This window comes from Ranitomeya variabilis, chromosome 2, assembly GCF_051348905.1.
Source record: "Ranitomeya variabilis isolate aRanVar5 chromosome 2, aRanVar5.hap1, whole genome shotgun sequence".
NCBI lineage: Eukaryota > Metazoa > Chordata > Amphibia > Anura > Dendrobatidae > Ranitomeya > Ranitomeya variabilis.
In genome coordinates, this window is record NC_135233.1 from 41,298,642 (window position 1) to 41,326,456 (window position 27,815).

The 27,815-nt window shown below is 44.0% G+C and overlaps 2 protein-coding genes across 3 annotated transcripts in view; one reads left to right on the plus strand and one right to left on the minus strand.

Moving 5' to 3' along the window:
• The window catches only part of RCOR3 (REST corepressor 3), a 130,999-nt gene extending 120,934 nt beyond the window's left edge, over positions 1-10,065 (minus strand). The window contains exon 1 of the mRNA XM_077282329.1: positions 10,046-10,065. The gene's annotated coding sequence lies outside the window, so the exon portion shown is untranslated. The remainder of the gene's footprint in view (positions 1-10,045) is intronic.
• Positions 10,066-10,146: 81 nt separating this feature from the next.
• Positions 10,147-27,815, plus strand: part of KCNH1 (potassium voltage-gated channel subfamily H member 1) — a 335,988-nt gene continuing 318,319 nt past the window's right edge. The window contains exon 1 of one of the 2 annotated variants that reach the window (XM_077282323.1): positions 10,147-10,566. In XM_077282323.1, the coding sequence (XP_077138438.1) occupies positions 10,488-10,566 (79 nt within the window). In that variant the 5' untranslated portion in view covers positions 10,147-10,487. The remainder of the gene's footprint in view (positions 10,567-27,815) is intronic. The other variant, XM_077282324.1, reaches the window with a different exon arrangement.

Genomic DNA, 27,815 nt, shown 5'->3' on the forward strand with positions numbered 1-27,815 from the left:
TCATCACTAATATATACCTGACAGGAGCCCATACATTCTGATATTATCAGTAATATATACCTGACAGTTGCCCATGCATTCTGATATCATCACTACTGTAATATATACCTCACAGAGGCCCATACATTCTGATACCATCACTAATATATACCTGACAGGGGCCCATACATTCTGATACCATCACTAATATATACCTGACAGGAGCCCATACATTCTGATATCATCACTAATATATACCTGACAGGAGCCCATACATTCTGATATCATCACTAATATATACCTGACAGGGGCCCATACATTCTGATATCATCACTAATATATACCTGACAGGAGCCCATACATTCTGATATTATCACTAATATATACCTGACAGGGGCCCACACATTCTGATATCATCACTAATATATACCTGACAGGGGTCCATACATTCTGATATCATCAGTAATATATACCTCACAGAGGCCCATACATTCTGATATTATCACTAATATACACCTGACAGGAGCCCACACATTCTGATATCATCACTAATATATACCTGACAGGAGCCCATACATTCTGATACCATCACTAACATATACCTGACAGGAGCCCACACATTCTGATATCATCAGTAATATATACCTCACAGAGGCCCATACATTCTGATATTATCACTAATATACACCTGACAGGAGCCCACACATTCTGATACCGTCAATGATATATATACCTGATAGGAGCCCATACATTCTGATATCATCGCTTATATATACCTGACAGGAGCCCGTACAGTCTACAGTATATCTACAGTAATATATACCGGACAGGAGCCCGTACAGTCTATATCTACAATAATATATGCCTGAAAGGAGTCTGTACAGTCTATATCTACAATAATATATACCAGGAAGGAGCCCATACACTCTAGTATCTTCAGTAATGAGCCGGCTAGAGTGTATGGGCTGCAGTCAGGCACCTGGAAGGAGCCCATACACTCTAGCATCTTCAGTAATGAGCCGGCTAGAGTGTATGGGCTGCAGTCAGGCACCTGGAAGGAGCCCATACACTCTAGCATCTTCAGTAATGAGCCGGCTAGAGTGTATGGGCTGCAGTCAGGCACCTGGAAGGAGCCCATACACTCTAGCATCTTCAGTAATGAGCCGGCTAGAGTGTATGGGCTGCAGTCAGGCACCTGGAAGGAGCCCATACACTCTAGCATCTTCAGTAGTGAGCCGGCTAGAGTGTATGGACTGCAGTCAGGGAACCAGGAAGGAGCCCATACAGTCTATATCTACAATAATATATACCTGACAGGAGCCCGTACAGTCTGTATCTACAATAATATATACCTGACAGGAGCCTGTACAGTCTGTATCTACAATAATATATATCTGACAGGAGTAGGTACAGTCTATATCTACAATAATATATACCTGACAGGAGCCCGTACAGTCTATATCTACAATAATATATACCTGACAGGAGCCCGTACAGTCTGTATCTACAATAATATACACCTGACAGGAGCCCGTACAGTCTATACCTACAGTAATATATACCTGACAGGAGCCCGTACAGTCTGTATCTACAATAATATATACCTGACAGGAGTCCGTACAGTCTGTATCTACAATAATATATACCTGACAGGAGCCCGTACAGTCTATATCTACAATAATATATACCTGACAGGAGCCCGTACAGTCTGTATCTACAATAATATATACCTGACAGGAGCCCGTACAGTCTATATCTACAATAATATATATCTGACAGGAGCCCGTACAGTCTGTATCTACAATAATATATACCTGACAGGAGCCCGTACAGTCTGTATCTACAATAATATATACCTGACAGGAGCCCGTACAGTCTGTATCTACAATAATATATACCTGACAGGAGTCCGTACAGTCTGTATCTACAATAATATATACCTGACAGGAGCCCGTACAGTCTGTATCTACAATAATATATGCCTGACAGGAGCCCGTACAGTCTGTATCTACAATAATATATACCTGACAGGAGCCCGTACAGTCTATATCTACAATAATATATACCTGACAGGAGCCCGTACAGTCTATATCTACAATAATATATACCTGACAGGAGCCCGTACAGTCTATATCTACAATAATATACACCTGACAGGACCCCGTACAGTCTGTATCTACAATAATATATACCTGACAGGAGCCCATACAGTCTGTATCTACAATAATATATACCTGACAGGAGCCCGTACAGTCTATATCTACAATAATATATACCAGGAAGGAGCCCATACACTCTAGCATCTTCAGTAATGAGCCGGCTAGAGTGTATGGGCTGCAGTCAGGCACCTGGAAGGAGCCCATACACTCTAGCATCTTCAGTAGTGAGCCGGCTAGAGTGTATGGGCTGCAGTCAGGCACCTGGAAGGAGCCCATACAGTCTAGCATCTTCACAGTGAGCCGGCTAGAGTGTATGGGCTGCAGTCAGGACCTGGAAGGAGCCCATACACTCTAGGCTCAACCCTTATATATGGGGAGTCACCTAGTAAATAGGATCAAAAGCTCCCCCTGGTGGCCTGGAGTGTGAATGTGTTGCATGTTTGTTGCATCGCTTTTTTTTAAATGAGTTTAACTGTTTATTGCACATAGGCTTTGCAGATGTTTTGCCTGATTAATTATTTGCACAAATCTCCTCTAGTCCCCCTTAGAATTAGTTTGATTTACGGCAGAAATTTTTACTTAATATTTTGCGACATTTTGCTTTAATTCACGAAAAAAAAATAAGTTAAAGAACATTCGATAACTGTGTGTGGCTTTTTGAAGAATTTGACACCAATAACTTCAAAGAATAACACAAGGTAAGAAAAAAGAAAAGTAAAACCAAATAAATGAGCCCCTACACACGTTTGTCTGTGACCACTTAACAGACAAACCAGGGATAAATACAAGTGGGAAAATACACGGCATTAAGTACATAAATAGTACATGTGATTAACGTAGGGTACTTAGTTGACAATATTTTGATCAAAAGAGCATAAAAGCCATCAAAGTGTACTCAATCAGGATGGTCCACAACTCTTGTAGTTTACCTATTGTGTCCATCTTTGTGATCCTCGTGAATGAGCCATGTGATAATGAGTGTTAAGTGAGGGCAATCACTTTAGGGGCTGTCTTATATGCTGTCCCCAGTCTTCTCTGGATTCCCACTGTCTTTGCACATACCCTGATATTATTCATAGGTGGCTCAGTGGTTATGACTATTGCCTTGCAGCACTGGGATCATTGGTTTGAACCAACCATTGGAATGTCATGCTGGGGCCGAGAGGATGCCCAGCGTACGGCGCAACACCAGGAAAGATGTACAAGGAGACCCAGGCGATAGGGAGAGGGGTAACCTCCTAGCATAAACCTGAGGCTGATCACTGCACTCCCTATCATCCCTAGACGGGTCCTTCTCCCCATGCGCGATCACGTGCTGAAACCCTAGTTCCACTACTATAATACGACAACATGAGGGAGGTATGACAAACAATGGGAAAATACTCAACAAATATCACTACTTAGCTTCTCCAACAGGAAATGTCACTGCTGCAACACCTCAGCTTATCCAGAGATAGGCTCCTTCAAAGAGGTCAGTATAGAAGATCTATAACCTGCAAGGAATGAAGCTAGCAGTGGGTTTATATAGTGGAAGGAAGTGGTCACAAGGTGCTGCAGCTGAGTACTCAAGCTCCAAGTTCACAGCCAGAAGAGAAAGGGTCCAGTGACCTCCGCTGATAAGGTGGTCTCCCAACTTCCCTGCATAGTCATCATATGTACACATGGTTCCTAGCGATGACTGTGCAGGGAGGAAGTGAGGAGAGCACCTTATCGTCGCGTATCCCAGAGGTTACTGGAGTGGAAGTTGCCGGCATCTGTGCAGAAGATCCCTGAATGCAGTGCCCACAGAAGGGAGAAAGAGGTACGTATTGTGGAGGGAGTGCAGGGCGAGGCGCATGATTCCAGCGCCAGAAGGGACATACAAGGGAGGGGAGTAGTATTATAATGAAGACAGGAGGCAGGGATTTCTTCCAGGTACCTTACGACCGGAAGCCTGGAAGAAATTATTAACATGGAATCTGTCAGAAGTTGTTTTTTTTCTATGTAATCTAAGAGCAGTATGATGTAGAAGCAGATACCCTTATTCCAGCCATGTGTCATTTAGTTTACTGGGTGCAGCAGTCATGATAAAATCACAGGTTTCTCTTCTGCAGATCCAGCAAAGCTCTCAATGCTGAGGTGTGTATAACCCCACCCACACCACAGATTGGCCGATTTCTCTTTACACTGTGCATAGGCAGAAAGCTGTGTTGGGAGTATGGATGGACTAGGAGGCATGAGACACCTAGTCTTGTAGTGATAATCTCCTGATAAAACACGAGTAGGTGACACATCGCTGTAATCAAGCTCTCATCCTTACATTATGCTGCACTTGAATTACATAACAAAAACCTTCTGACAGATTTAGTTCCTCTTTAAGGCTGGAGTCACACTTGGCGTAAGACAATACGCCACGTATTATACGTCCGTACTACGGCCGTAATACGGAGAAATGTTCCCAAAATATTGATCCGTAGTCAGGGTGTGTCAGCGTATTTTGCGCATGGCATCCTCCGTATGTAATCCGTATGGCATCCGTACTGCGAGATTTTCGCGCAGGCTTGCAAAACCGACATCTAATGGATTTATGTGCTCAAATGTTCGGGAAAACATATATACAGTATATATATATATATATATATATATATATATATATATATATATATATGTCATTGAGACGTGACTGAGGGCAGATATTAATAGCCAGGAGAGGGTCCATGGTTATTGCCCCCCCCCCCCCATGGCTAAAAACATCTGCCCCCAGCCACCCCAGAAAAGGCACATCTGGAAGATGCGCCTATTCTGGCACTTGGCCACTCTCTTCCCACTCCCTGTAGCGGTGGGATATGGGGTAATGAAGGGTTAATGCCACCTTGCTATTGTAAGGTGACATTAAGCCGGATTAATAATGGAGAGGTGTCAATTATGTCACCTATTCATTATTAATCTAATTGTCTGAAAGGGTTAAAAAAACACACACACACATGATTTAAAAGTATTTTAATGAAATAAACACAGCGGTTGTAATAATTTATTGCTCTCTCAATCCATTTCCAGGCCCTCGCTTGGCAAAATAATAAACGCACAAGATACATACCTTCTGATGTCAGATCACGTCCAACGAGGTAATCCATCTGAAGGGGTTAACTAATATTACAGGCACGAGCTGCGATAAACCACTCGCTAGTGCCTGTAATCCCCGGGTGCTGAAAGGAAAGCTGGATCTGTACTTACATTGAGTCGCGGTGATGCGCCCCTGCTGGATGTTCTCATGAACTGCAGCCTGGGAACTTTTTCCCACGCTCCAGGTCAGATGAGGACATCCACCAGGGGGCGCATCACCGCGACTGAAGGAAATGTAGGTCAATGACCTACATTTCATTCATTCGCCGGGGAATTACAAGCACGAGCACACCGCTGCATTAGCAGGGCTCCTGCTTGTAAATTATTTTAACCCCTTCAGATGGATTACATCGTGGGACGTGATCTGACATCAGAAGGTATGTATCTTGTGCGTTTATTATTTTGCCAAGCGAGGGCCTGGAAATGGATTGAGAGAACAATAAATTATTACAACAACCTGTGTGTTTATTTCATTAAAATACTTTGTAATCATGTGTGTGTGTGTTTTTTAACCCTTTCAAACAATTGGATTAATAATGGATAGGTGTCATAATTGATGCCTCTCCATTATTAATCTGGCTTAATGTCACCTTACAATAGCAAGGTGGCATTAACCCTTCATTACCCCATATCCCACCGCTACAGGGAGTGGGAAGAGAGTGGCCAAGTGCCAGAATAGACGCATCTTCCAGATGTGCCTTTTCTGGGGTGGCTGGGGGCAGATGTTTGTAGCCACGGGGGGGGGGGGGGGCAATAACCATGGACCCTCTCCTGGCTATTAATATCTGCCCTCAGTCACTGGCTTTACCATTCTGGCGGAGAAAATTGCGCGGGAGCCCACGCCAATTTTTTCCGCCATTTAACCCTTTATTTTAGCAGCTACAGCGCTGACATTTAGCACATACACACTACTAACATTATTAGTGTGGAATATGCAAAAAAAAAGGGGATATGAGATGGTTTACTATATGTAATCATGTCTCATATCCTGTCGGGTTTGTGCAGGAGAAATGAAAAGCCGGCAATTGAATTACCGACTTTTCACTAACACCGCTGCGTATTTCTCGCAAGTCACACTGCTGGTCCGTGTGGAATCCGTATTTTTCTCGCCCCCATAGACTTTCATTGGCGATTTTTTTTGCGCAATACGCTGACAAACGCAGCATGCTGCGATTTTGTACGGCCGTAGAAAGCCGTATATTACGGATCCATAATATACGGCTGATAGGAGCAGCCCCATTGAGAAGCATTGTGCCGTATGTTATGCGAGTTTTACGGACGTAGTTTCTGCGCTCTTACGTCCGTAAAACTCGCATGTGTGACGCCGGCCTAAGGATTACTTTAAGAATTTAAATGGGTTTTCCACTTTAACTACAATGGTCCCCAATAGCTTTTATACATGTAATCTTACAAACAGATCAGGTACTCTCCGTTTCCAGATCCAGCAACGATTCTCTGGTCTTTGTTTTGGAGAGGTGACATCACGACTAGAGTGAACAACGCTGCAGCCAATCACTGAGCTCAGCAGCTTGTGCTGTCTCCATGTGCAGAGCCGCTTCATTCAGTGATTGGCTGCAGCGTTGATATGAGCTATAATGGTGATGTCACCACTGAAGCCAAAATACAGAGATTGGAGCAAAGTCAGAAAGTCAGCACTGGACCTGGGGACGGTGAGTATCTGCCCTCTTTGTTATTTTACAAATATAAAAGTTTTTTGGACCATTTTTGTTAAAGGGAAAAATCGCTTTAATTTGTAATGCTTTTATCATTGATTACACAGTAAGAAAAGCTAAATGTCCTCAGTTCACGTCCTGCACCAGTAGATGGGGTTGTGGTATAACCTACACTCTTTGTCGTGGCGCTGGCATAGTTTTAGCCTCACAGCATGAAATAGGAGAAAAAGAGACAGTTCCAGCAGGGGGCGCTATGCTGAAAGATTAGGGGAAATCCAAGCAGATGCCTTAGGACGTCCCTTGACAAGATTTTAGCTTTTTAGGTGTTCTCCAAGGTACTGAAGCAACACAATCCTGACAGCTGCTTCCGCGTCTCGCCTAAACCGAAGAATTGGCGGAGCCCCTTGTTCATTCTTGGTTATGTCATTTTCCAGATGGTAAAATTGTAAAACAAAAAAAGAACCCCTAAACAATACATTGCCAATTAGTAACAATTTGGAAGCATTGATGTAGGAGAACAATGGAATAGGTCTGCAGGATCAACCATGTGCTGTGCCGCAAGGATACAATGGCGGTACTATCCACCGGAGCTGACCATCTAATAGAAGGTCTATCCCTCACACAACCAGAGGAAGAGGAAAGTGCTTTCTGGGCATAGCAGTCTGTAGGAGTGTGGGCCCCATAGCCCAAGCAAATATAGGGCCCAACCGATCACCCTTAAAATGGGTCAGTCTGGTGCCCTGGAGGACACAGACAGAAAAGGGCCCCTGTGCCAGAGCAGAATAAGGCTCCTCATAGGAGATGGCTGTGGCCTCCTGACCTCTTTGGCCCCTCTACAAGAACAGAATAAGGGCCCTCTGCAGCCCAATAGCTCATCATAGGGGATGGATGTGGCCTCCTGACCTCTTTGGCCCCTGGACAAGAACAGAATAATGGCCCTCTGCAGCCCAATAGCTCCTCATAGGAGATGGATGTGGCTCCCTGACCTCTTTGGCCCCTCTACAAGAACAGAATAAGGGCCCTCTGCAGCCCAATAGCTCATCATAGGAGATGGCTGTGGCCTCCTGACCTCTTTGGCCCCTCTACAAGAACAGAATAAGGGCCCTCTGCAGTCTAATAGCTCATCATAGGAGATGGCTGTGGCCTCCTGACCTCTTTGGCCCCTGGACAAGAACAGAATAATGGCCCTCTGCAGCCCAATAGCTCCTCATAGGAGATGGATGTGGCTCCCTGACCTCTTTGGCCCCTGGACAAGAACAGAATAATGGCCCTCTGCAGCCCAATAGCTCCTCATAGGAGATGGATGTGGCTCCCTGACCTCTTTGGCCCCTGGACAAGAACAGAATAAGGGCCCTCTGCAACCCAATAGCTCCTCATAGGAGATGGATGTGGCTCCCTGACCTCTTTGGCCCCTGGACAAGAACAGAATAAGGGCCCTCTGCAGTCTAATAGCTCATCATAGGAGATGGATGTGGCCTCCTGACCTCTTTGGCCCCTGGACAAGAACAGAGTAAGGGCCCTCTGCAGCCCAATAGCTCATCATAATGCACAATTCCCCCTGATTTGGAGGTGGATGTGACCCCCTTATCTCTTATTGCACTAAGACCACCCCTGGTCTGGTTCTTGTACACCCATCCAGTCATGGGGCTGCCTTCTTTCTTCCCCTATTTGCAGATGTTTTTGGAGTGGGAGCCTTTTTCTAGCTCACATTCCCCAGGAAAGGAAACTTGAGCCAAGCCAATTTGAGCCCCCTTCTTTCAAGACCCCTCTTGACAGTTTCAGGGGCATACATATTATACAGGCATGGTGGTCTAAGCAGGGGCGGACGTATGGTACCCAAGAAGTAAGGGGGTCATGTCTACCTCGAAATCAGCAAGGAGCTTCGGTCATAGCAGAATTATTGGATTGCAAAGGACCCGTGTTCTGTTCTTGCACAAGGGCCACTAGTGGGTCTAAGAAAGTATAACACCAAAATCCATTGGGGCTGGTAATGAGCCTTATCTTTTTGGGGGACGTCTGGCGGCGGCTCTTTCTATCCCGATGTGATGCATATGGACAGATCGCAGGTTGGAACTTGCAGTAACTTCTCCCTTGATGCAACATAATCCTACAATGCACCAGTTTGGAGGAGCTGATGAAGCCCTACAGGACTGATATTGTGGTGAGGATGTGCAGACATATTTAGAGGCGATGTGATGTGCAGACATATTTAGAGGCGAGGTGATGTGCAGACATATTTAGAGGCGAGGTGATGTGCAGACATATTTAGAGGAGCACAAGGTGGAAGCTGATTCCTATGATGACTGCTTGTCTTAAAGTTTGCAGCAGAAGGGGAATCCTGTAGTGAGTAGGTGGGCGCTGTGAGAGGGCCGCCTCAGCAATGAGGATGGCTTCCCCGGTGATGAGTAGGTGGCTGCTTGTCTTTTAACTCATTACTTGGCATCATCCAAACTGCAGATACTGGAAAGTGACTGAACATGGCCTCACCTATAGGCTGAGCCTCCGGGGAGTAGAATCTAGAATGCAGCCATGTCCATCACCATAGCTACAGTCTTTATGATATTCAGAGATAGGTCAGGGGGTCTTCATCCACTTATTGCAGAACCTCCTCTACCGAAGTTAGAGTTCTGCATCCGATGACGTGTCACCGTTTAAAGACCCCTTAATAAAGTGTGACGGGACTACGATATCCCACTAGGGTGGGTGCACTTATTACACAACAGCTGTATTATTACATTTAAAAATGTAAAAAAAAAATGTAATGATCTGATTGATTTATATATAGATAAAGAAATCCATAAACACAACCCCCAACTTTTTGGATGGACAAAGAGGGAGGCATGCGGTGTTATTTAATTAGGGACAAAGAATGGGAATGTCCCTCCAAAAGAGGAATGTATGGCGTAACGAGGAAAAAGGTTATATGATATTAAAATGTCTTCATTTGTAGAACTACAAGCCCCATCAGTTGCCTACTATTGTGTAGTAGAGCTTAATCTAGCCTTCCTACTTGCAGTAGCTAAGTATAGGTATAGTTAATATTCCTTCTGCACATTCCAAGCAAACCATTGACCTTAATATTATGGAGAGAACTACAATCCCCATCATTGTTTGTCAGCCCCCATGACTAACCTGGCCTGCTGAAGACATAGGGATGCATTCATGGGTTAATCAGATGTTCCTTCCAGGAGGTAGAGCAGGATGGCTTTGGGCAGGCAGTGAACAGGTTACATAATCCAGCTGCTAGACACAAGCAGAGGGGACTTCTGTCCGCCAGTGCAGCGCAGGAGCTGCTCATTTCAGGACCTTGGAGAGCAAAGAAGGGGGCTCAGAGGGGAAAATCAGGGGGTGCAGAGGACTAGGTGGGGGGAGGCTTGCAGGGGCTGAGTGGATGAGAGGTGCTGCTAAGGATGGCTGGGAACACTGCTCCATCAGCCAGCCCTTCTTTTGGTGCAATAGCTGCTGAAACCCACTCAGGACCATGAGGACCTCTCTCCATGAAAGACCAGGAGCCTCGGCTCTTCCCATCCCTCCTTTACCCTGAAGCCCCCTATAGCTTTGGACTACAGCTGCTATGACCATGGCAGGGGGTCGGAGAGGACTGGTTGCTCCACAAAATACCTTTTTGGAGAATATTGTCCGAAGATCTAATGGTAAGAACCCTAATCAGCTCCCCCCAACCACCAATATGTCCTCCATAGATCACACTCTTCCTAGTCAATGCTTCACTTTCTTACTCTGCTATTTAACCCTTTCATGGATCATCTCTTTTTCCGCAATGATTTGGTTATGCAAATAGCATTACATGTGATCAATCAGTAAAATAATTGGGAAATTCTTGTGCTGCTGGTCTGGAGGTATTTCAGGGCTCTTAGGACCATAGGAACAGAAGAGATGGGTAGAAGGTTACAGATTTACTGGCTGTGGAATAAAACCCAGTATTCTGTCTCTTTTCATTGACTTCAGCTGGCTTGTTAACAGAGAGGTATCATATGGTAATCATCGCCTGCAGCTGAATACTTTCCGATAGAGGGGACTTTATTACCTAGCCAAATATTTATGGATTCTGTATCAATGCTGTGACCTGTGCGCATTTCTTTATTTTACTCATTGTATTTATTTATTTTATTTATTTACTTCTTTATTTTACGTATTTGCTTCTTTATCTTTTTTTACTTTTTTATTGTATTTTAATCCTTACAATGACATTGCACCACCATAGCTATCCCACATACATTCTATACTGCAGATATACATGTCCCCATGGTTCTCATACCCTGTGTGGACCTTTATGTCAGGATGATGAGATACTGCCGTATAGTAGTTACTGATCTCCAATTCTTCTAATTGATACCAATCATTTCCTATTCTTGAGATGCGCTGAGTGTTGAATTATTGTTTTCTGGTGATCCTGGATTACTATAGCATGGGACTGCTGCATGTTCCCCCTTCCTTCCCTGGAGGTCGCATTTTTCCTTACACCTACAGTATCTGTAATTGATTGTTATTGTTCTCTTCTTTTATCAATGTAAAATCCAATCTATCTTCCAGTGAAGGTTGTTTTCTTTTATAATGTTTAACCCTAATCTGTAATCTAGTCTCATAGGCAATTATCTGCTGTGTGGATTCTTTCAGTGTAGAGGTCTTGGGTTCCTGAAGGGCTGGTGACAAGTTCTAGAGATGCTGCAGAGTTACAAAGTGCAAGTCACTGCCTTTCCCCATATGCTGGATGTATATTGAAGATCATTGGAGTAAATGGAGAAAACCTAAATAATTAATAAACTAATATAATGTACATGGGATAAGACTGCGGAAGTTGTGGATTTGTTCTTAGAGGATATTAAGCCTTTAGGTAAATGTGTCTACAAAACAAGATATGTAACCACGTCAGATGATGTATAGGAGACATGAAACTATCTATCATCTATCTATCTATCTATCTATCTATCTATCTATCTATTGATCTATCATCAATCTATCTATCTATCTATCTATCTATCTATCTATCTATCTATCTATTATCTATCATCTATCTATCTATCTATCTATCTATCTATCTATCTATCTATCTATCTATCTATCATCTATCTATCTACCATCTATCTATCTATCTATCTATCTATCTATCTATCTATCTATCTATCTATCTATCTACTATCTATTATCTATCTATCTATCTATCTATCTATCTATCATCTATCTATCTATCTATCTATCTATCATCTATCTACCTACCTATCTATTATCTATCTATCTATCATCTATCTACCTACCTATCTATTATCTATCTATCTATCTATCTATCTATCTATCTATCTATCTATCATCTATCTACCTATCTATTATCTATCTATCTATCTATCTATCTATCTATCTATCTATCTATCTATCTATCTATCGATACGAGGAGGTTTGGTGTAAGGCACCACTAGATGGCCTCAATGTTTTGCATAATTAACCCAATTTAAAGGGCCATCACATATAACATTTTTCTTAAAGTCCCTGTGACCCAGACACACAGCAGGTGCCTCATCTCTGTCTTTCCTTCTTTGCTTTGGAACACAGGAGCTAAGATGTGTCCTGTTTGTCTTTTGTTGGCTGTAAATAGTCGTTCATCTGTTTTCTGGAAATACATGAATATTACTAAACTTCCAGGGAATGAACAATAGTTATTTATGTTGCGCTGTAAAATTGGATCATGGATGCAAATTGGGACCTGATTTGGTTCTGTAAAAGTACTTAATGTGTCTATTGTGTGTACATCCTTTTCACATGAATTTTTTTTTAAGGAATGTGAGCCTCATAGTCCATAATTTTGTGCAGTTCTATAGAGCATTTTTTGCAGAATATTTTTACACTTTTTTTTTTAACTACTGCAGAGCAGATATGAAATATTCCTTCAGATCATTGATCTATAACTGGGTTCTTGACATGAAGTTAGCTCCATGAATTTATATAAGAGCTCGGCTTGGCAGTCGCTTCCAGTCACGGTGAGGAATAAATAGTATAAAGTGTTTTACTTCATTTATAAAGGCATGATGCGGAGGCTGCTTTCTGTCTTTTAGGTCATTAATTGATTGAATCTGTAGCACCAGGGCTTCCTCTGCGAGGCGATAAATAAGGAAGGTTCACGTCATTCCGACCGACGCTTCTTAATATTCTCCTGCCTAGAAGCAGAACAGGAACATTCTAAGCCTCATAGGGACACAGCACTGTTCATCAGAATAACTATTCTATGGAAGAGTAGGACAGGACGAGGGCTGCAGAAGTGATATTTTCTACACTTCGGACCTGAGCGAGATACTGTAATACAATTTCCTGGCAGGTTCCCTTTAAGATGGTTGACTTGTCGCTATAAGACAGCCCCTTTTTAGATTAGCGCTTTCCATTAATCAACATGTAGTATTACATTCAGGCCATTCTGATGAATTGTCCGAAAAAAATACATAGATGAGTGAGGACAGAATTTCCCAAAATGTTATTATAAAAGTACTTCCACTAATTAGACAACCCCTTTCAATTGGGGGGGGAGTCCGCAATTATAAAGACTCTATAGTCATATACCATATATACTATGCCATTAGTTTGTGGCCAACCCCTTCGATAAAACAGGTACGCGAAACGCGCGTCAGGGGCTGTGAGCAGGGTGACAGCGGTTCTGACTGACGATAGGTAAGAAGACATGATGTCTCCAGGATAGGCTTGATTATCCTATGCACTTTACTTCTTGAGCCTACCAACCAATTACTGTTGATGGTGCATTGCTGTATGCCACATTATTTGGTGCTGCTTTCCTTGGTCCCATTATTTGATTTCAGCCCCCTCTGATACCCCTAAATCAAATCCTGAGGGACTCATTTCCTCCAGAAGTCACATAATTATTATACTGAGCCCACCTGTGTGTTATTTATTCTCAGTGTAACTACAGCTGTTCTGTGAAGGCCTCAGAGGTTTGATTCAGAACATTAGGGATCAAACAGCATAATGGAAACCAAGGAGCCCACCAGACAGGTCAGGGATAAAGTTGTAGAGAACGGGAATGCAGGGTTAGGTTATAAACAAATAGCCCAAGCTCTGAAAAGGTTTAGATCAAAGCATATTCATGTGTGTGAACGGCCCAGTCACAGTCCAGACCTAAATCCCATTGAGAATCTGTCACAAGACTTGAAAATTTCGGATCGGATACCTCCATCCAATCTCACTGAGCAAATGTGCAAAGAAATGTCAATAATTTCAGCCTCTAAATGTGGAAAGCTGGCAGCGGCAGACCCCAAAAGACCCATGTCCAGATAGCAGCCTCAGTCCTGTGTCAGCAGCTCTACAGTCAGACACAGGAGGAGTTATCACATTATCACTGCTGCGTGTGTAGGGGACTGGCTGACTGATCATTTCTATAGCTAGGCCATCACCCTTTCCTATCACAACTAAAGCAAAGATAAGGAAGGGATCTGGCTTACCTATTTAAATGAGCAGCCGGCCAGCCCCCCTTCACACACAGCACTGATATGTCCCAACACATGAAACTCTGTCCTTTCTGTAGCATAGGACAGAAAGTAAAAATCCTGAAATATAATTGCTTGAAGGCTAAGGCCCCAAAAGAGTGATTCCGATAATAAGTCTTTTGTGATCAGATTTCACAATACACAATCTGTTAATCCTGAGGAGGCTGGGTCACTTACTTTAAAAAATCCATGTGAACACTACTACTAGATCATCCTTTATGAAAGTTTAAACAAAATCTCTGCCTGCCCAACCTTAGTGCCAATTTCTCAATGTCCCTCCTCCCTGCTGCTGAGTTTCCACTCTGCTAGCTTGACTGACAGCTTCTCAGCGTCCCTTTTGCCTGCTGCTGAATCGGCCCATGTAACTTGCTTGACAGCTCCTCAGTGACCCTCCTGCTGAATCGGCCCATCTAAGTTGCTTGATAGCTCCTCAGTGACCATCCTGCCTGCTGGCCTGCTGCTGAATCGGCCCATCTAACTTGCTTGACAGCTCCTCAGTGACCCTCCTGCCTGCTGCTGAATCAGCCCATCTAACTTGCTTGGCAGCTCCTCAGTGTCCCTCCTACCTGCTGCTGAATTGGCCCATCTACCTTGCTTGACAGCTCCTCAGTGTCCCTCCTGCCTGCTGCTGAATCGGCCCATCTAACTTGCTTGACAGCTCCTCAGTGTCCCTCCTGCCTGCTGCTGAATCAGCCCATCTAACTTGCTTGATAGCTCCTCAGTGACCCTCCTGCCTGCTGCTGAATCGGCTCATCTACCTTGCTTGACAGCTCCTCAGTGTCCCTCCTCCCTGATGCTGAATCAGCCCATCTAACTTGCTTGGCAGCTCTTCAGTGTCCCTCCTACCTGCTGCTGAATTGGCCCATCTACCTTGCTTGACAGCTCCTCAGTGTCCCTCCTGCCTGCTGCTGAATCGGCCCATCTAACTTGCTCGACAGCTCCTCAGTGTCCCTCCTGCCTGCTGCTGAATCAGCCCATCTAACTTGCTTGATAGCTCCTTAGTGACCCTCCTGCCTGCTGCTGAATTGGCCCATCTAACTTGCTTGATAGCTCCTCAGTGACCCTCCTGCCTGCTGCTGAATCGGCCCATCTAACTTGCTTGACAGCTCCTCAGTGACCCTCCTGCCTGCTGCTGAATCAGCCCATCTAACTTGCTTGGCAGCTCCTCAGTGTCCCTCCTACCTGCTGCTGAATTGGCCCATCTACCTTGCTTGACAGCTCCTCAGTGTCCCTCCTGCCTGCTGCTGAATCGGCCCATCTAACTTGCTCGACAGCTCCTCAGTGTCCCTCCTGCCTGCTGCTGAAACAGCCCATCTAACTTGCTTGATAGCTCCTTAGTGACCCTCCTGCCTGCTGCTGAATTGGCCCATCTACCTTGCTTGACAGCTCCTCAGTGTCCCTCCTGCCTGATGCTGAATCAGCCCATCTAACTTGCTTGGCAGCTCTTCAGTGTCCCTCCTACCTGCTGCTGAATTGGCCCATCTACCTTGCTTGACAGCTCCTCAGTGTCCCTCCTGCCTGATGCTGAATCAGCCCATCTAACTTGCTTGGCAGCTCCTCAGTGTCCCTCCTACCTGCTGCTGAATTGGCCCATCTAACTTGCCTGACAGCTCCTCAGTGTCCCTCCTGCCTGCTGCTGAATCAGCCCATCTAACATGCTTGACAGCTCCTCAGTGTCCCTCCTGCCTGTGGAGTGGCCCCCAAGCGCAGGGCAGTGGGGTACTCGGTACCGGGTCTCTCTCTCTCGGTTCTGGGGATGTCACGGTGGCCTGACCCAGTCCGTGGCGCTGCTAAGGGGCGCCCAATTAAAGATGTATGTGACGGTGTAGGTCGCAGTAAATAATGAGGACACAGGGTTGCAGTCTCTTTACCTCTTTACTGAAGGCTTCGGCATCCGCAATCCAGAGCACTGCTAACAGGGCTGGCTGAGACCGGCCGGTCCAAAGGCACATCCAGAGCTCTCTTTGCAGGTGGAAATCAGTGCCTACCTACTAGCGCCTGGGTGTTGTAGTACCTCCCTGCTGAGCACCACGGGATAGTCCTCACAACTGTTGTGTATGTTTCTGTTCTTTCTCTCCGTCCCCCAGATGATATGGATAGGACGCACCCGTATGACGGGGTAGGCCTGGAGTTATTTTATAGGGACCCTAGAGACGTCCCTCTCCCACAATTGCCTCCGTTGTCTTCATTAGGTGATTTAGGTGAGGCAGCCAACCTAAAGTTAACTGCCCTGCCGTTGGTTCAAAGTAATGCGTAGAGTCTGTTACTTTCTCGGCGTTCTGGCCACCGGCTACGCGCCTCAGTAGGATGTTGCCTCGATCTTAAGGCACGACTCCTACTGGCTTTATCTCCTTTTTGCTGCGATCTCGTTTCTCACTTCACCACAATAAACCTTGCTTCGTGTCCTTTCTTAGGATGCCACCGCAATGGGTGCAGGCGCGGCTCCGTAACGTTCTGTTCTGTTCGCTAGGCCTCTGTCAGGATCCCACCCCTGACCCCCCTGAATCTTCCCCTGCAATACCCTCTGCCACAGGATGTTGCCTGGATCCAACCCAGTCAGCTTCTGACTAACTTCCTATCCAACCCCCAGTTTTACCAGATTGTAAGGAGTGGCCTAATACATAGAACCCTTTGCTCCCCCTGGTGGCCGGAGTGTGAAGTGTAGTGTGTGACTGTGATACCTGGTCAGGTGAACTCCTTTAGTGCCATCAGACGTACCATCACTCCCCTTAGTGGCAGAGCGACATTACTGCAATGACCAGGACTCTGGGGCGCTGCACCTGCTGCTGAATCGGCCCATCTACCTTGCTTGACAGCTCCTCAGTGTCCCTCCTGCCTGCTGCTGAATTGGCCCATCTAACTTGCTTGACAGCTCCTCAGTGTCCTTCCTGCCTGCTGCTGAATTGGCCCATCTAACTTGCTTGACAGCTCCTCAGTGTCCCTCCTGCCTGCTGCTGAATCAGCCCATCTAACTTGCTTGACAGCTCCTCAGTGTCCCTCCTGCCTGCTGCTGGATCGGCCCATCTACCTTGCTTGACAGCTCCTCAGTGTCCCTCCTGCCTGCTGCTGAATTGGCCCATCTAACTTGCTTGACAGCTCCTCAGTGACCCTCCTGCCTGCTGCCTGCTGAGATCTCACACTGCTCAGCACATGCTGCAGCTGTCAGGCTCTGTTGGCATTGACTTAAAATGCATAGGGTAGATTCACATGTGATGTTTTTGCTGCAAATTTTACTAGCTGAATTTCTTGCGTAAAATACGCAGCGTTTTACAGTGACAGCATAATCCATGAGATTTATATAATCTCGTACACACTCTGCATTTTTTTCCACCCGTATTTTGAGATCTGCTGCATTTTGGTCAATTCTCTCTATTTTTTTTTGCAGGATTAGGAGCAGAGGAGGGTTAATAGCACAGTAGTCTAATAGATTTATTAATATTTACAGCAGAAGTTGGAGCGAAATATAGAGCAAATCTCTTCTTGACTTTTTATTTTAAAATTTTGCAAAAACTAAAGATACTCCAGATTTATTAGGTTGATGTGTTTAAAGGGGCTGTCCACTTTTTGGAGACAATTCTATACTTAAATGCATGCATTTGGGGCTAAACATAATTTTTGCATTTGGGTTTTACTAAACTCTTTGCTGCGTTTGGCATTTACAGGGTCTTTGTTTTCAAACATATTCAACGTTGATGTGGTCTGTGGTCATAAAGCAGCTGAGAGGCCCCTAGAAAAAGAGAGAAAAAAGAGCCATAAACTCCCCATCAGACCATCACAGCGAGCTCACTAATGAATTCTCAGTTTACTCATTCTACAGCGAGCAAAAAGCAGTGTAACTCAGCAGCTATAGGAGGCAAATAATGTAAAATGTGTTGTGAAACCTAATTGCAAAAATTATTTTTCTAGCCAAAAATGCAAGCATTTAAGTAAAAAAAAAAAAAAAAAGAAAAAAAATGTCCCCCGAAGATGGACAATGGACAACCACCCAGACAGAATATATTAATGACTTATCGTTGGCATTGGTCACCCTTGTACATCAGTATGAGATTGGTGCGGTACCAGCACCCCTATTGTACACACTGGATATAAGTCCAATTAATGGAGCTACAATACGGAGTTTCATTCAATGTGTAGTCATCGCTGCCAGATGCTGCAGAACACCTTCTATTCTTTTGTATGGGAGCAGTTCTGCTGAAGACTGTAAAGCTGTGGAGTTACTGGCGCTATATAAGTGAATAAAATAAATAAATACCTGCAAGAGGCTGTTACACATTGAATGGAGCAATAAGAGGCTTGTCTCAATGTGACAGATGTGACAGAGGGGCTTTTGGGCCCCTTTCTGTACCTTGACATGATGGATCAATTACCTCTGCACCCCGTATAGCGAGCCTCCGTCCTACTGTTACACTCCTGATCAGTTATTATAGTTATTATTAAAGAGGCTGTCCACTACTCGGACAAACCCTTCTCAATCAGAGTGGTCAAGCATGCGCATCAGTGCCATGTCCCATCAATTGGGCTCCCACTGGCCTATAAGTCATCATGTATCCTGTCGATAGTTGATAACTTGTTTTCACAAAATACAGGTGAAAATTAACATTAGTGTTTGAGTAGGGGGGCTGGTAATAATTTAAAAAAATCTGGATAAAACTCTGTGATATTTTGCGTTGTCCTTGTGCTACCAAATTTTTATAATCTTACCTGTCGAAGATTCCCAAATGTTCCTATTCACACTAGACGTTCCTTTTCACATCTCTCCCATACATATCTGTCGAAGGGTCGGCTGATTCCTGCAGCTTCTCTTCCAGCTTAGTCCCCAGACAGAGAAATCTGAGGAAAACACAATTGTTTTGACTTATGTTTCTATCCTTCATTCAGCCTTAAAATCGTGGGATAAAAGTAAAGTAAATTCTAACCAGTTCTATTTATTTCAGGACCTTTTAGAGGTGTCACACACACACACACACACACACACACACACACGTACAAGCACACATATACAAACACATGCACATCGTATGTTACACACACATATAAACATACACACATATATACACACACAAAAGTATAAAAGTAAAGTAAATTAGTGTATATCCAGTTCTATGTATTGAAGGCTTTTAGGAGTGTGACACAAATACACAAACATATGTATGTGTATATATATATATATATATATATATATATATATATATATATATACATGCACTCACTGGCCACTTTATTAGGTACACCTGTCCAACTTAACACTTAATTTCTAATCAGCCAATCACATGGCGGCAACTCAGTGCATTTAGGCATGTAGACATGGTCAAGACAATCTCCTGCAGTTCAAACCGAGCATCAGTATGGGGAAGAAAGGTGATTTGAGTGCCTTTGAACGTGGCATGGTTGTTGGTGCCAGAAGGGCTGGTCTGAGTATTTCAGAAACTGCTGATCTACTGGGATTTTCACGCACAACCATCTCTAGGGTTTACAGAGAATGGTCCGAAAAAGAAAAAAAATCCAGTGAGCGGCAGTTCTGTGGGCGGAAATGCCTTGTTGATGCCAGAGGTCAGAGGAGAATGGGCAGACTGGTTCGAGCTGATAGAAAGGCAACAGTGACTCAAATCGCCACCCGTTACAACCAAGGTAGGCCTAAGAGCATCTCTGAACGCACAGTGCGTCGAACTTTGAGGCAGATGGGCTACAGCAGCAGAAGACCACACCGGGTACCACTCCTTTCAGCTAAGAACAGGAAACTGAGGCTACAATTTGTACAAGCTCATCGAAATTGGACAGTAGAAGATTGGAAAAACGTTGCTTGGTCTGATGAGTCTCGATTTCTGCTGCGACATTCGGATGGTAGGGTCAGAATTTGGCGTAAACAACATGAAAGCATGGATCCATCCTGCCTTGTATGGAGCATCTTTGGGATGTGCAGCCGACAAATCTGCGGCAACTGTGTGATGCCATCATGTCAATATGGACCAAAATCTCTGAGGAATGCTTCCAGCACCTTGTTGAATCTATGCCACGAAGAATTGAGGCAGTTCTGAAGGCAAAAGGGGTCCAACCCGTTACTAGCATGGTGTACCTAATAAAGTGGCCGGTGAGTGTATATATATATATATATATATATATATATACAGTACAGACCAAAAGTTTGGACACACGTTCTCATTTAACAATTTTTCTGTATTTTCATGACAGTGAAAATCGTACATTCACACTGAAGGCATCAAAACTATGAATTAACACATGTGGAATTATATATATATATTAACAAAAAAGTGTGAAATAACTGAAATTATGTCATATATTCCAGGTTCTTCAAAGTAGCCACCTTTTGCTTTGATGACTGCTTTGCACACTCTTGGCATTCTCTTGATGAGCTTCAAGAGGTAGTCACCGGGAATGGTCTTCTAACAATCTTGAAGGAGTCCCCAGAGATGCTTAGCACTTGTTGGCCCTTTTGCCTTCACTCTGCGGTCCAGCTCACCCCAAACCATCTCGATTGGGTTCAGGTCTGGTGACTGTGGAGGCCAGGTCATCTGGCGTAGCACCCCATCACTCTCCTTCTTGGTCAAATAGCCCTTACACAGCCTGGAGGTGTGTTTGGGGTCATTGTCCTGTTGAAAAATAAATGATGGTCCAACTAAACGCAAACTGGATGGAATAGCATGCTGCTGCAAGATGCTGTGGTAGCCATGCTGGTTCAGTATGCCTTCAATTTTGAATAAATCCCCAACAGTGTCACCAGCAAATCACCCCCACACCACCACACCTCCTCCTCCATGCTTCACGGTGGGAACCAGGCATGTAGAGTCCATCCGTTCACCTTTTCTGCGTCGCACAAAGACACCGTGGTTGGAACCAAAGATCTCAAATTTGGACTCATCAGACCAAAGCACAGATTTCCACTGGTCTAATGTCTATTCCTTGTGTTCTTTAGCCCAAACAAGTCTCTTCTGCTTGTTGCCTGTCCTTAGCAGTGGTTTCCTAGCAGCTATTTTACCATGAAGGCCTGCTGCACAAAGTCTCCTCTTAACAGTTGTTGTAGAGATGTGTCTGCTGCTAGAACTCTGTGTGGCATTGACCTGGTCTCTAATCTGAGCTGCTGTTAACCTGCGATTTCTGAGGCTGGTGACTCGGATAAACTTATCCTCAGAAGCAGAGGTGACTCTTGGTCTTCCTTTCCTGGGGCGCTCCTCATGTGAGCCAGTTTCTTTGTAGCGCTTGATGGTTTTTGCCACTAGACTTGGGGACACTTTCAAAGTTTTCCCAATTTTTCAGACTGACCTTCATTTCTTAAAGTAATGATGGCCACTCATTTTTCTTTACTAAGCTGCTTTTTTCTTGCCATAATACAAATTCTAACAGTCTATTCAGTAGGACTATCAGCTGTGTATCCACCAGACTTCTGCACAACACAACTGATGGTCCCAACCCCATTTATAAGGCAAGAAATCCCACTTATTAAACCTGACAGGGCACACCTGTGAAGTGAAAACCATTCCTGGTGACTACCTCTTGAAGCTTATCAAGAGAATGCCAATAGTGTGCAAACCAGTCATCAAAGCAAAAGGTGGCTACTTTGAAGAACATAGAATATAAGACATAATTTCAGTTGTTTCACACTTTTTTGTTAAGTATATAATTCCACATGTGTTAATTCATAGTTTTGATGCCTTCAGTGTGAATGTACAATTTTCATAGTCATGAAAATACAGAAAAATCTTTAAATGAGAAGGTGTGTCCAAACTTTTCGTCTGTACTGTACACACAGACACCTCCAAGCTTAAAAACATAGGACAAAAGTAAAGTAAATTATATCCAGTTTATATACTGTGGCAAAGTAGTTTGGGCACCCCTGGTAAAAATTACTCATATTGTGAACAGTTGAGCAAGTTGAGGATGAAATTATCTCTAAAAGGCCTAAAGTTAAAGATGACACATTTCCTTTGTATTTTAAGAGAAAAAATATAAAAAAATATATTCATCTTTTACATTTTAAAAATTACAAAATGCAAAAGTTTTTTCACCCTGCATCGTTAGTACCTAGTAAACCCAAAAAGTAATGACCTAACAAGGTACTAGGGGCACTTCCAAACTATAACAAAACACCCTACAAGGAAGGGAAGATCAAACTCAATTACCGTACATTTATTAGAAACATTTCTTTACTAGTGCAGAAAAAAAATAATATATAAAAACATTTTAAAAATTGGGGAAAACAAATGCAAGTATTGCTACACACATCAGGATGATAAAACAGCCCTTCTAACATGGCTAACCTGGAACAGGAAAGTGACTGAGGAACACCCAAGAATGGCAAGTATGCTATTCAATAAAGAGGACAACAGTCCTAAAATAATGTATGCACACAGGCATGATCTCATGGAGTACATAAAAATGATTTCCGAATATAGTTGTATCATGTGCACCTTATGACCACTGTCTTTTAGTACAAATGGATCAAATCTACACCTGAAAAACATATCCTATGTAAAATAAGATAGTACACTGATGTCAGAAGGAAATCAGTCATTTATAAAGGGCCAGGTGCAAAACTCACCATAAACTGCTGTGCAAAAAAAATGCCACTGCAATAGTGCCACTTCCTAATTTTGTATTCTTTTGCATGTTTGTCACACATATTTCAGATCAACAAACAAATGTAAATATTAGATGAAGATAATACAAGTAATCACAAACTGCAGTTTTCAAATGAAGGTCTTTAATATTAAGGGAAAAAGAAATCCAAACCTACAGGGCCCTGTATGAAAAGTGATTGCCCCCTAAAACTAATAACAGGTTGGCCACCCATAGCAGCAACAACTGCAATCGAGTGTTTGCTATAACTGGCTATGAATCTTTTACAACGCTCTGGAGAAATTTTGGCCACTCGTCTTTGCAGAATTGTTGCAATTCAGCCACATTGGAGGGTTTCCAATCATGTACCGCCTTTTTAAGGTTATGCCACAGCATCTCAATCGGATTAAGGTCAAGACTTTGACTAGGCCACTCCAAAGTCTTAGTCTGGGGCTTAAGAAAAACAAAATTATCACACTACCACCACCATATTTTACTGTTGGTATGATGTTCCTTTTCTGAAATGCCAGGATACTTCTACTCCAGATGTCATGGGACATACACCTTCCGAAAAGTTCAACTTTTGTCTCCTTAGTCCACGGAGTATCCTTCCAAAGTCCTGGGGGACATCAAGATGTTTTCTGGCAAAACTGAGACGAACCTTTATGTTCTTATTGCTCAGCAGTGGTTTTCATATTGGAACTCTGCCATGCAGGTCATTTTTGCCCAGTCTCTTTCTTATGGTGGAGTCATGAACACTGACCTTAAATGAGGCAAGTGAGGCCTGCAGTTTTTTGGATGTTGTTGGGTCTTTTGTGACCTCTTGGATGAATAGTCGCTGTTGTGAATTCCGCTCTTGGGCTCCCTCCGGTGGTTGTAAGTGGCACTTTTGTGAATTCTGCTCTTGGGCTCCCTCCGGTGGTTTTGAGTGGAACTGCTGCTCCTTGGATTTAGCAGTCAGCAGCTGCTTCCACTGATCGTCTTTCTGGCTCGGCTATTTATCCTGGCTCTATCCTTCAGCCTGGGCCAGTTGTCAATGGTTCCGGGTTGGATTCACATCTCTGCTTGGATTTCCCTGATATTCTGACCATTTCAGCAAAGATAAGTCCTTGCTTGTTCTTTTACTGTCCACATATTGTGGACTTAATCGTTCAGCTCTTTCTATGTTTTTTCTTGTCCAGCTTGTCAATATGGATTTATTCAGTTAAGCTGGAAGCTCTGGGAAGCAGATTTACCCTCCACACCTTTAGTCAGGTGTGGAGATTTTTGTAAACTCTGTGGTGGATTTTTCTAGTTTTTTAATACTGACCGCACAGTATTCTGTCCTGTTCTATCTATCTAGCTAGACTGGCCTCCTTTGCTACATTCTGATTTCATTCTGCGTATGTCATTTCCCTCTACACTCACAGTCAATATTTGTGGGGGGCTGCCTTTCCTTTGGGGATTTTCTCTGAGGCAAGATAGCTTTCCTGTTTCCATCTTTAGGGGTAGTTAGTCCTCCGGCTGTGATGAGGTGTCTAGGAAGTGACAGGAACATCCCATGGCTACTTCTAGTGTTGTGATAAGCTCAGGAACTGCGGTTAGTACAGGTACCACCTCCTCCAGAGATCGTCCCATGTTGCTCCTAAACCACCAGTTCATAACAAGTCGCTGCGCTCGTGGGGTAATTTTTGCCAACTGGCTACTCCCGGGTAGGTTCACCACTGTTCCAGTGACTTCAAAGGATAATGTAAGAGCACGTACATTAGCCGGTATGAAACTTTAATGCAATGATCCCATCCGATGTATTGACCTTCCACTAGATAAACTTGTGACGCCGGAAGGTACTGATACTGAGAAGATGGCTATTATTAAAGCAAGTAATGCATGACCGCAGGTTACTGTTTACTCCATAGGATATTAATAGGTTCCACTAATGGATCTTTCATGTAGCTGGGATGGCTGTTTATCAGCATAAAGCCTTATACACCCTGGGATGATGAGGTTTTCTCCCACAGTGGTGTCTGATTTCATCGGTGATTGAAATTTGAGCATTGAGAAAACTATATCATGCTAATGAGACTGAGCAAAGTGGCTGTGGCACAGCTCTGGCCGGATGCACCTGGGAATTCAAGGAGTTTTTTTTTTTTTAAATCTTGAATGGTTTCTCTGGGATATTGTCTTAGGCTGGTTTCACACTTGCGTAGGGCAGAGCTGCTCCGCCTTCGTCTGCATGCGTCCTGCGTACCTATCTTTAACATTGGGTACACAGGCCATGTGGATGTACGCTGATGCGTCCGCATGCGTCGTTTTGGCACTGCGCCGACCGCAACAAAATGCAACATGTTGCGTTCGGCGCAGCGTCAAAACCGCATACATCCGCATGGCCTGCGTACCCAATGTTAACTATAGGTACGCAGGACGCATTCAGACGTAGGTGGAGTTGAATGGAAGAGGTGCAGCGGTGGCCGGGGCTTAACAGAGGAAGTACGCAGCCCTCCACAGCTCTGCCCTACGCAAGTGAGAAACCAGCCTTACTCTATAGGTAAGAAAATAAGAAAATGATCCGTACATTCTCCCTGCCGTTCCATCTCTGCCTCTCTGTCACTGCCTCCTGATCTTTGATGACTGGGTGGTGTCATGGCCACTGTAGCCAGTTATTGGACAGCCGACACTCCTGGCGAACTGGCGGTCATGCTTATAGAATAAAAAACTAAATCCTACACAACCCCTTTGAAGATTGGTCTTTTTGAGAATTTTTACAAATAGTCCAGTATAAGAAGCTTATTTATATAATCCTGATTTGTAAGGTGCCGTCATGTTAATTTGCCCCAATTAATATGCAAATAGCCTCTTCTAAGGGAAAGAAAGCGTCTCTATTGCCGCCCGATAGGTCAATGTCAGTCTGCTTGCTCTGAAATTGTAAGTCATGTGGCAAGGTTCGTTATAAGGTGTTACCCCCCAATAAGTGGCAATAGAAACATAGTTTTTTCTTCCTGAAAGAGGTTATTTACCTTTTATTCCCCGGAAGCATTGCTGGATCTGCAAGGGTGAGTTTGCACCGCTTGCCTTGCAGCCCGTTAAGGGGTTGTCCGGCCTTGGGATACAAGTCTGGATTCTATGGTACCAGCGTAGAGAGCGTGGCCACAAGTATATGATTTGCATACATGTGGACACATGCCGACTAGACGTGCATAGTCTCACTCAATACAAGTAAAGTGAACAAGGTCAGACACATCTAGTTGAAATGTGGCCGGGAGTATACAAAATCGTATACTTGCAGTCACATGGATGTCCACTCCCAGCACTGACACCAGAGAATCCTCACAGTGCGGAGTCCATGTGTTGTGAGGATTCACAAGTCTGTAGTCACATAGGGTGACTGCAGACTTGTACCCCAAGACCATACAACCCCTTTAATGTCCACCAATTAGCTGCTTGTTTGCCTATCAATGTTCATAATTGCCTGTTTAGACCGGTTGGCCATGCTTCAGATGCGTTCTAAATTTCTTAAAAATTCAGTAATAGGCTACTATTATTTTTGGCAGCACAGGTCCTGTTTCCACAAGACAGTGCGCTGCTGAGAAAGATGATGAGCTTGTCAGGTGATTGGCAGCCTGTTTTCACTGAACGATTATTGTGAAGCAAGTGTTCTTCGAAAGACTCGCTCCCGATAATCGAGCAGTGTGAATTTACCTTGAATAAGATGGCCACTACTTGGACAAATTCTTGTCATACTCCTCGCTTGGCCCCCATAAAATAATAAAGCTTATATACATCTCCCATGCTGGCGCTGTTCCCGCGGTGTCAGCGCTCGCTCTCCCGGGGCTCTCGCTGGCGCCTCCTGTCGAACTGAGCATGAAGAGGGTGTGAGAGAGCAGCTGCAGCCCGGACTTCACCTTAATGTTCGATTTGTCTGAAGGTGGAGACAGTGACATCAGTGCTGATTGGGCACCAGGGTCATGTGTCACAACAACCGCCCCGGTAGAGCGAGTGCCGACACTGTGAGAACGGCTCCGGCTTGGGAGGTAAATATAGGCTTTATTATTTTGATTAAGAAGTGGATGTCTTAGTAGTGGACAACCCCTTTAAGTCTTCCTACACCAGCTGGTAGGGAAGTTTGAGTCCTTATACAGCCCCAATTGTAATTCCTTCTCACCTCCCCCTGTGCATTGAAAAAGAAGGGCACACATACTGTATGCTGTTTTGTTTTTGTTTTTTTGTGCCACTACATTTTTATTGAGGTTTTTACAAATAATTACATATGAACATGTTGTACAGTATGATGTAATATCCATGTAAAGCAAATTATAACTACGAGAACATTATACTGCCTCTGCACAAATCCCTGGTTAGACCGCACATGGAGTACTGTGTACAGTTTTGGGCACCAGTGCTCAGGAAGGATATAATCATACCTCCCAACTTTTGAAGATGGGAAAGAGGGACAAAGTTTGCGGCGCGCAAATTTTAGGCCACGCCTCTGACCACACCCATTCATAATTAGTCACACCCATATCCACGTCCCAAGCACACCCATTTAGCACTGCTGATCACACTGTTTCATATACAATAGTTATAAACAAAAAAATATGGCCACACAGTGCTCCATACTGTATAATGGCCACACATGAGGCTCCATACTGTATAATGAACACACATGACGCTCCATACTGTATAATGACCGCATGCACACTGTATAATGGCCGCACATGATGCTCCATACTGTATAATGACCGCACATGATGCTCCATACTGTATAATGGCCGCACATGATGCTCCATACTGTATAATGACCGCACATGATGCTCCATACTGTATAATGACCCCACATGATGCTCCATACTGTA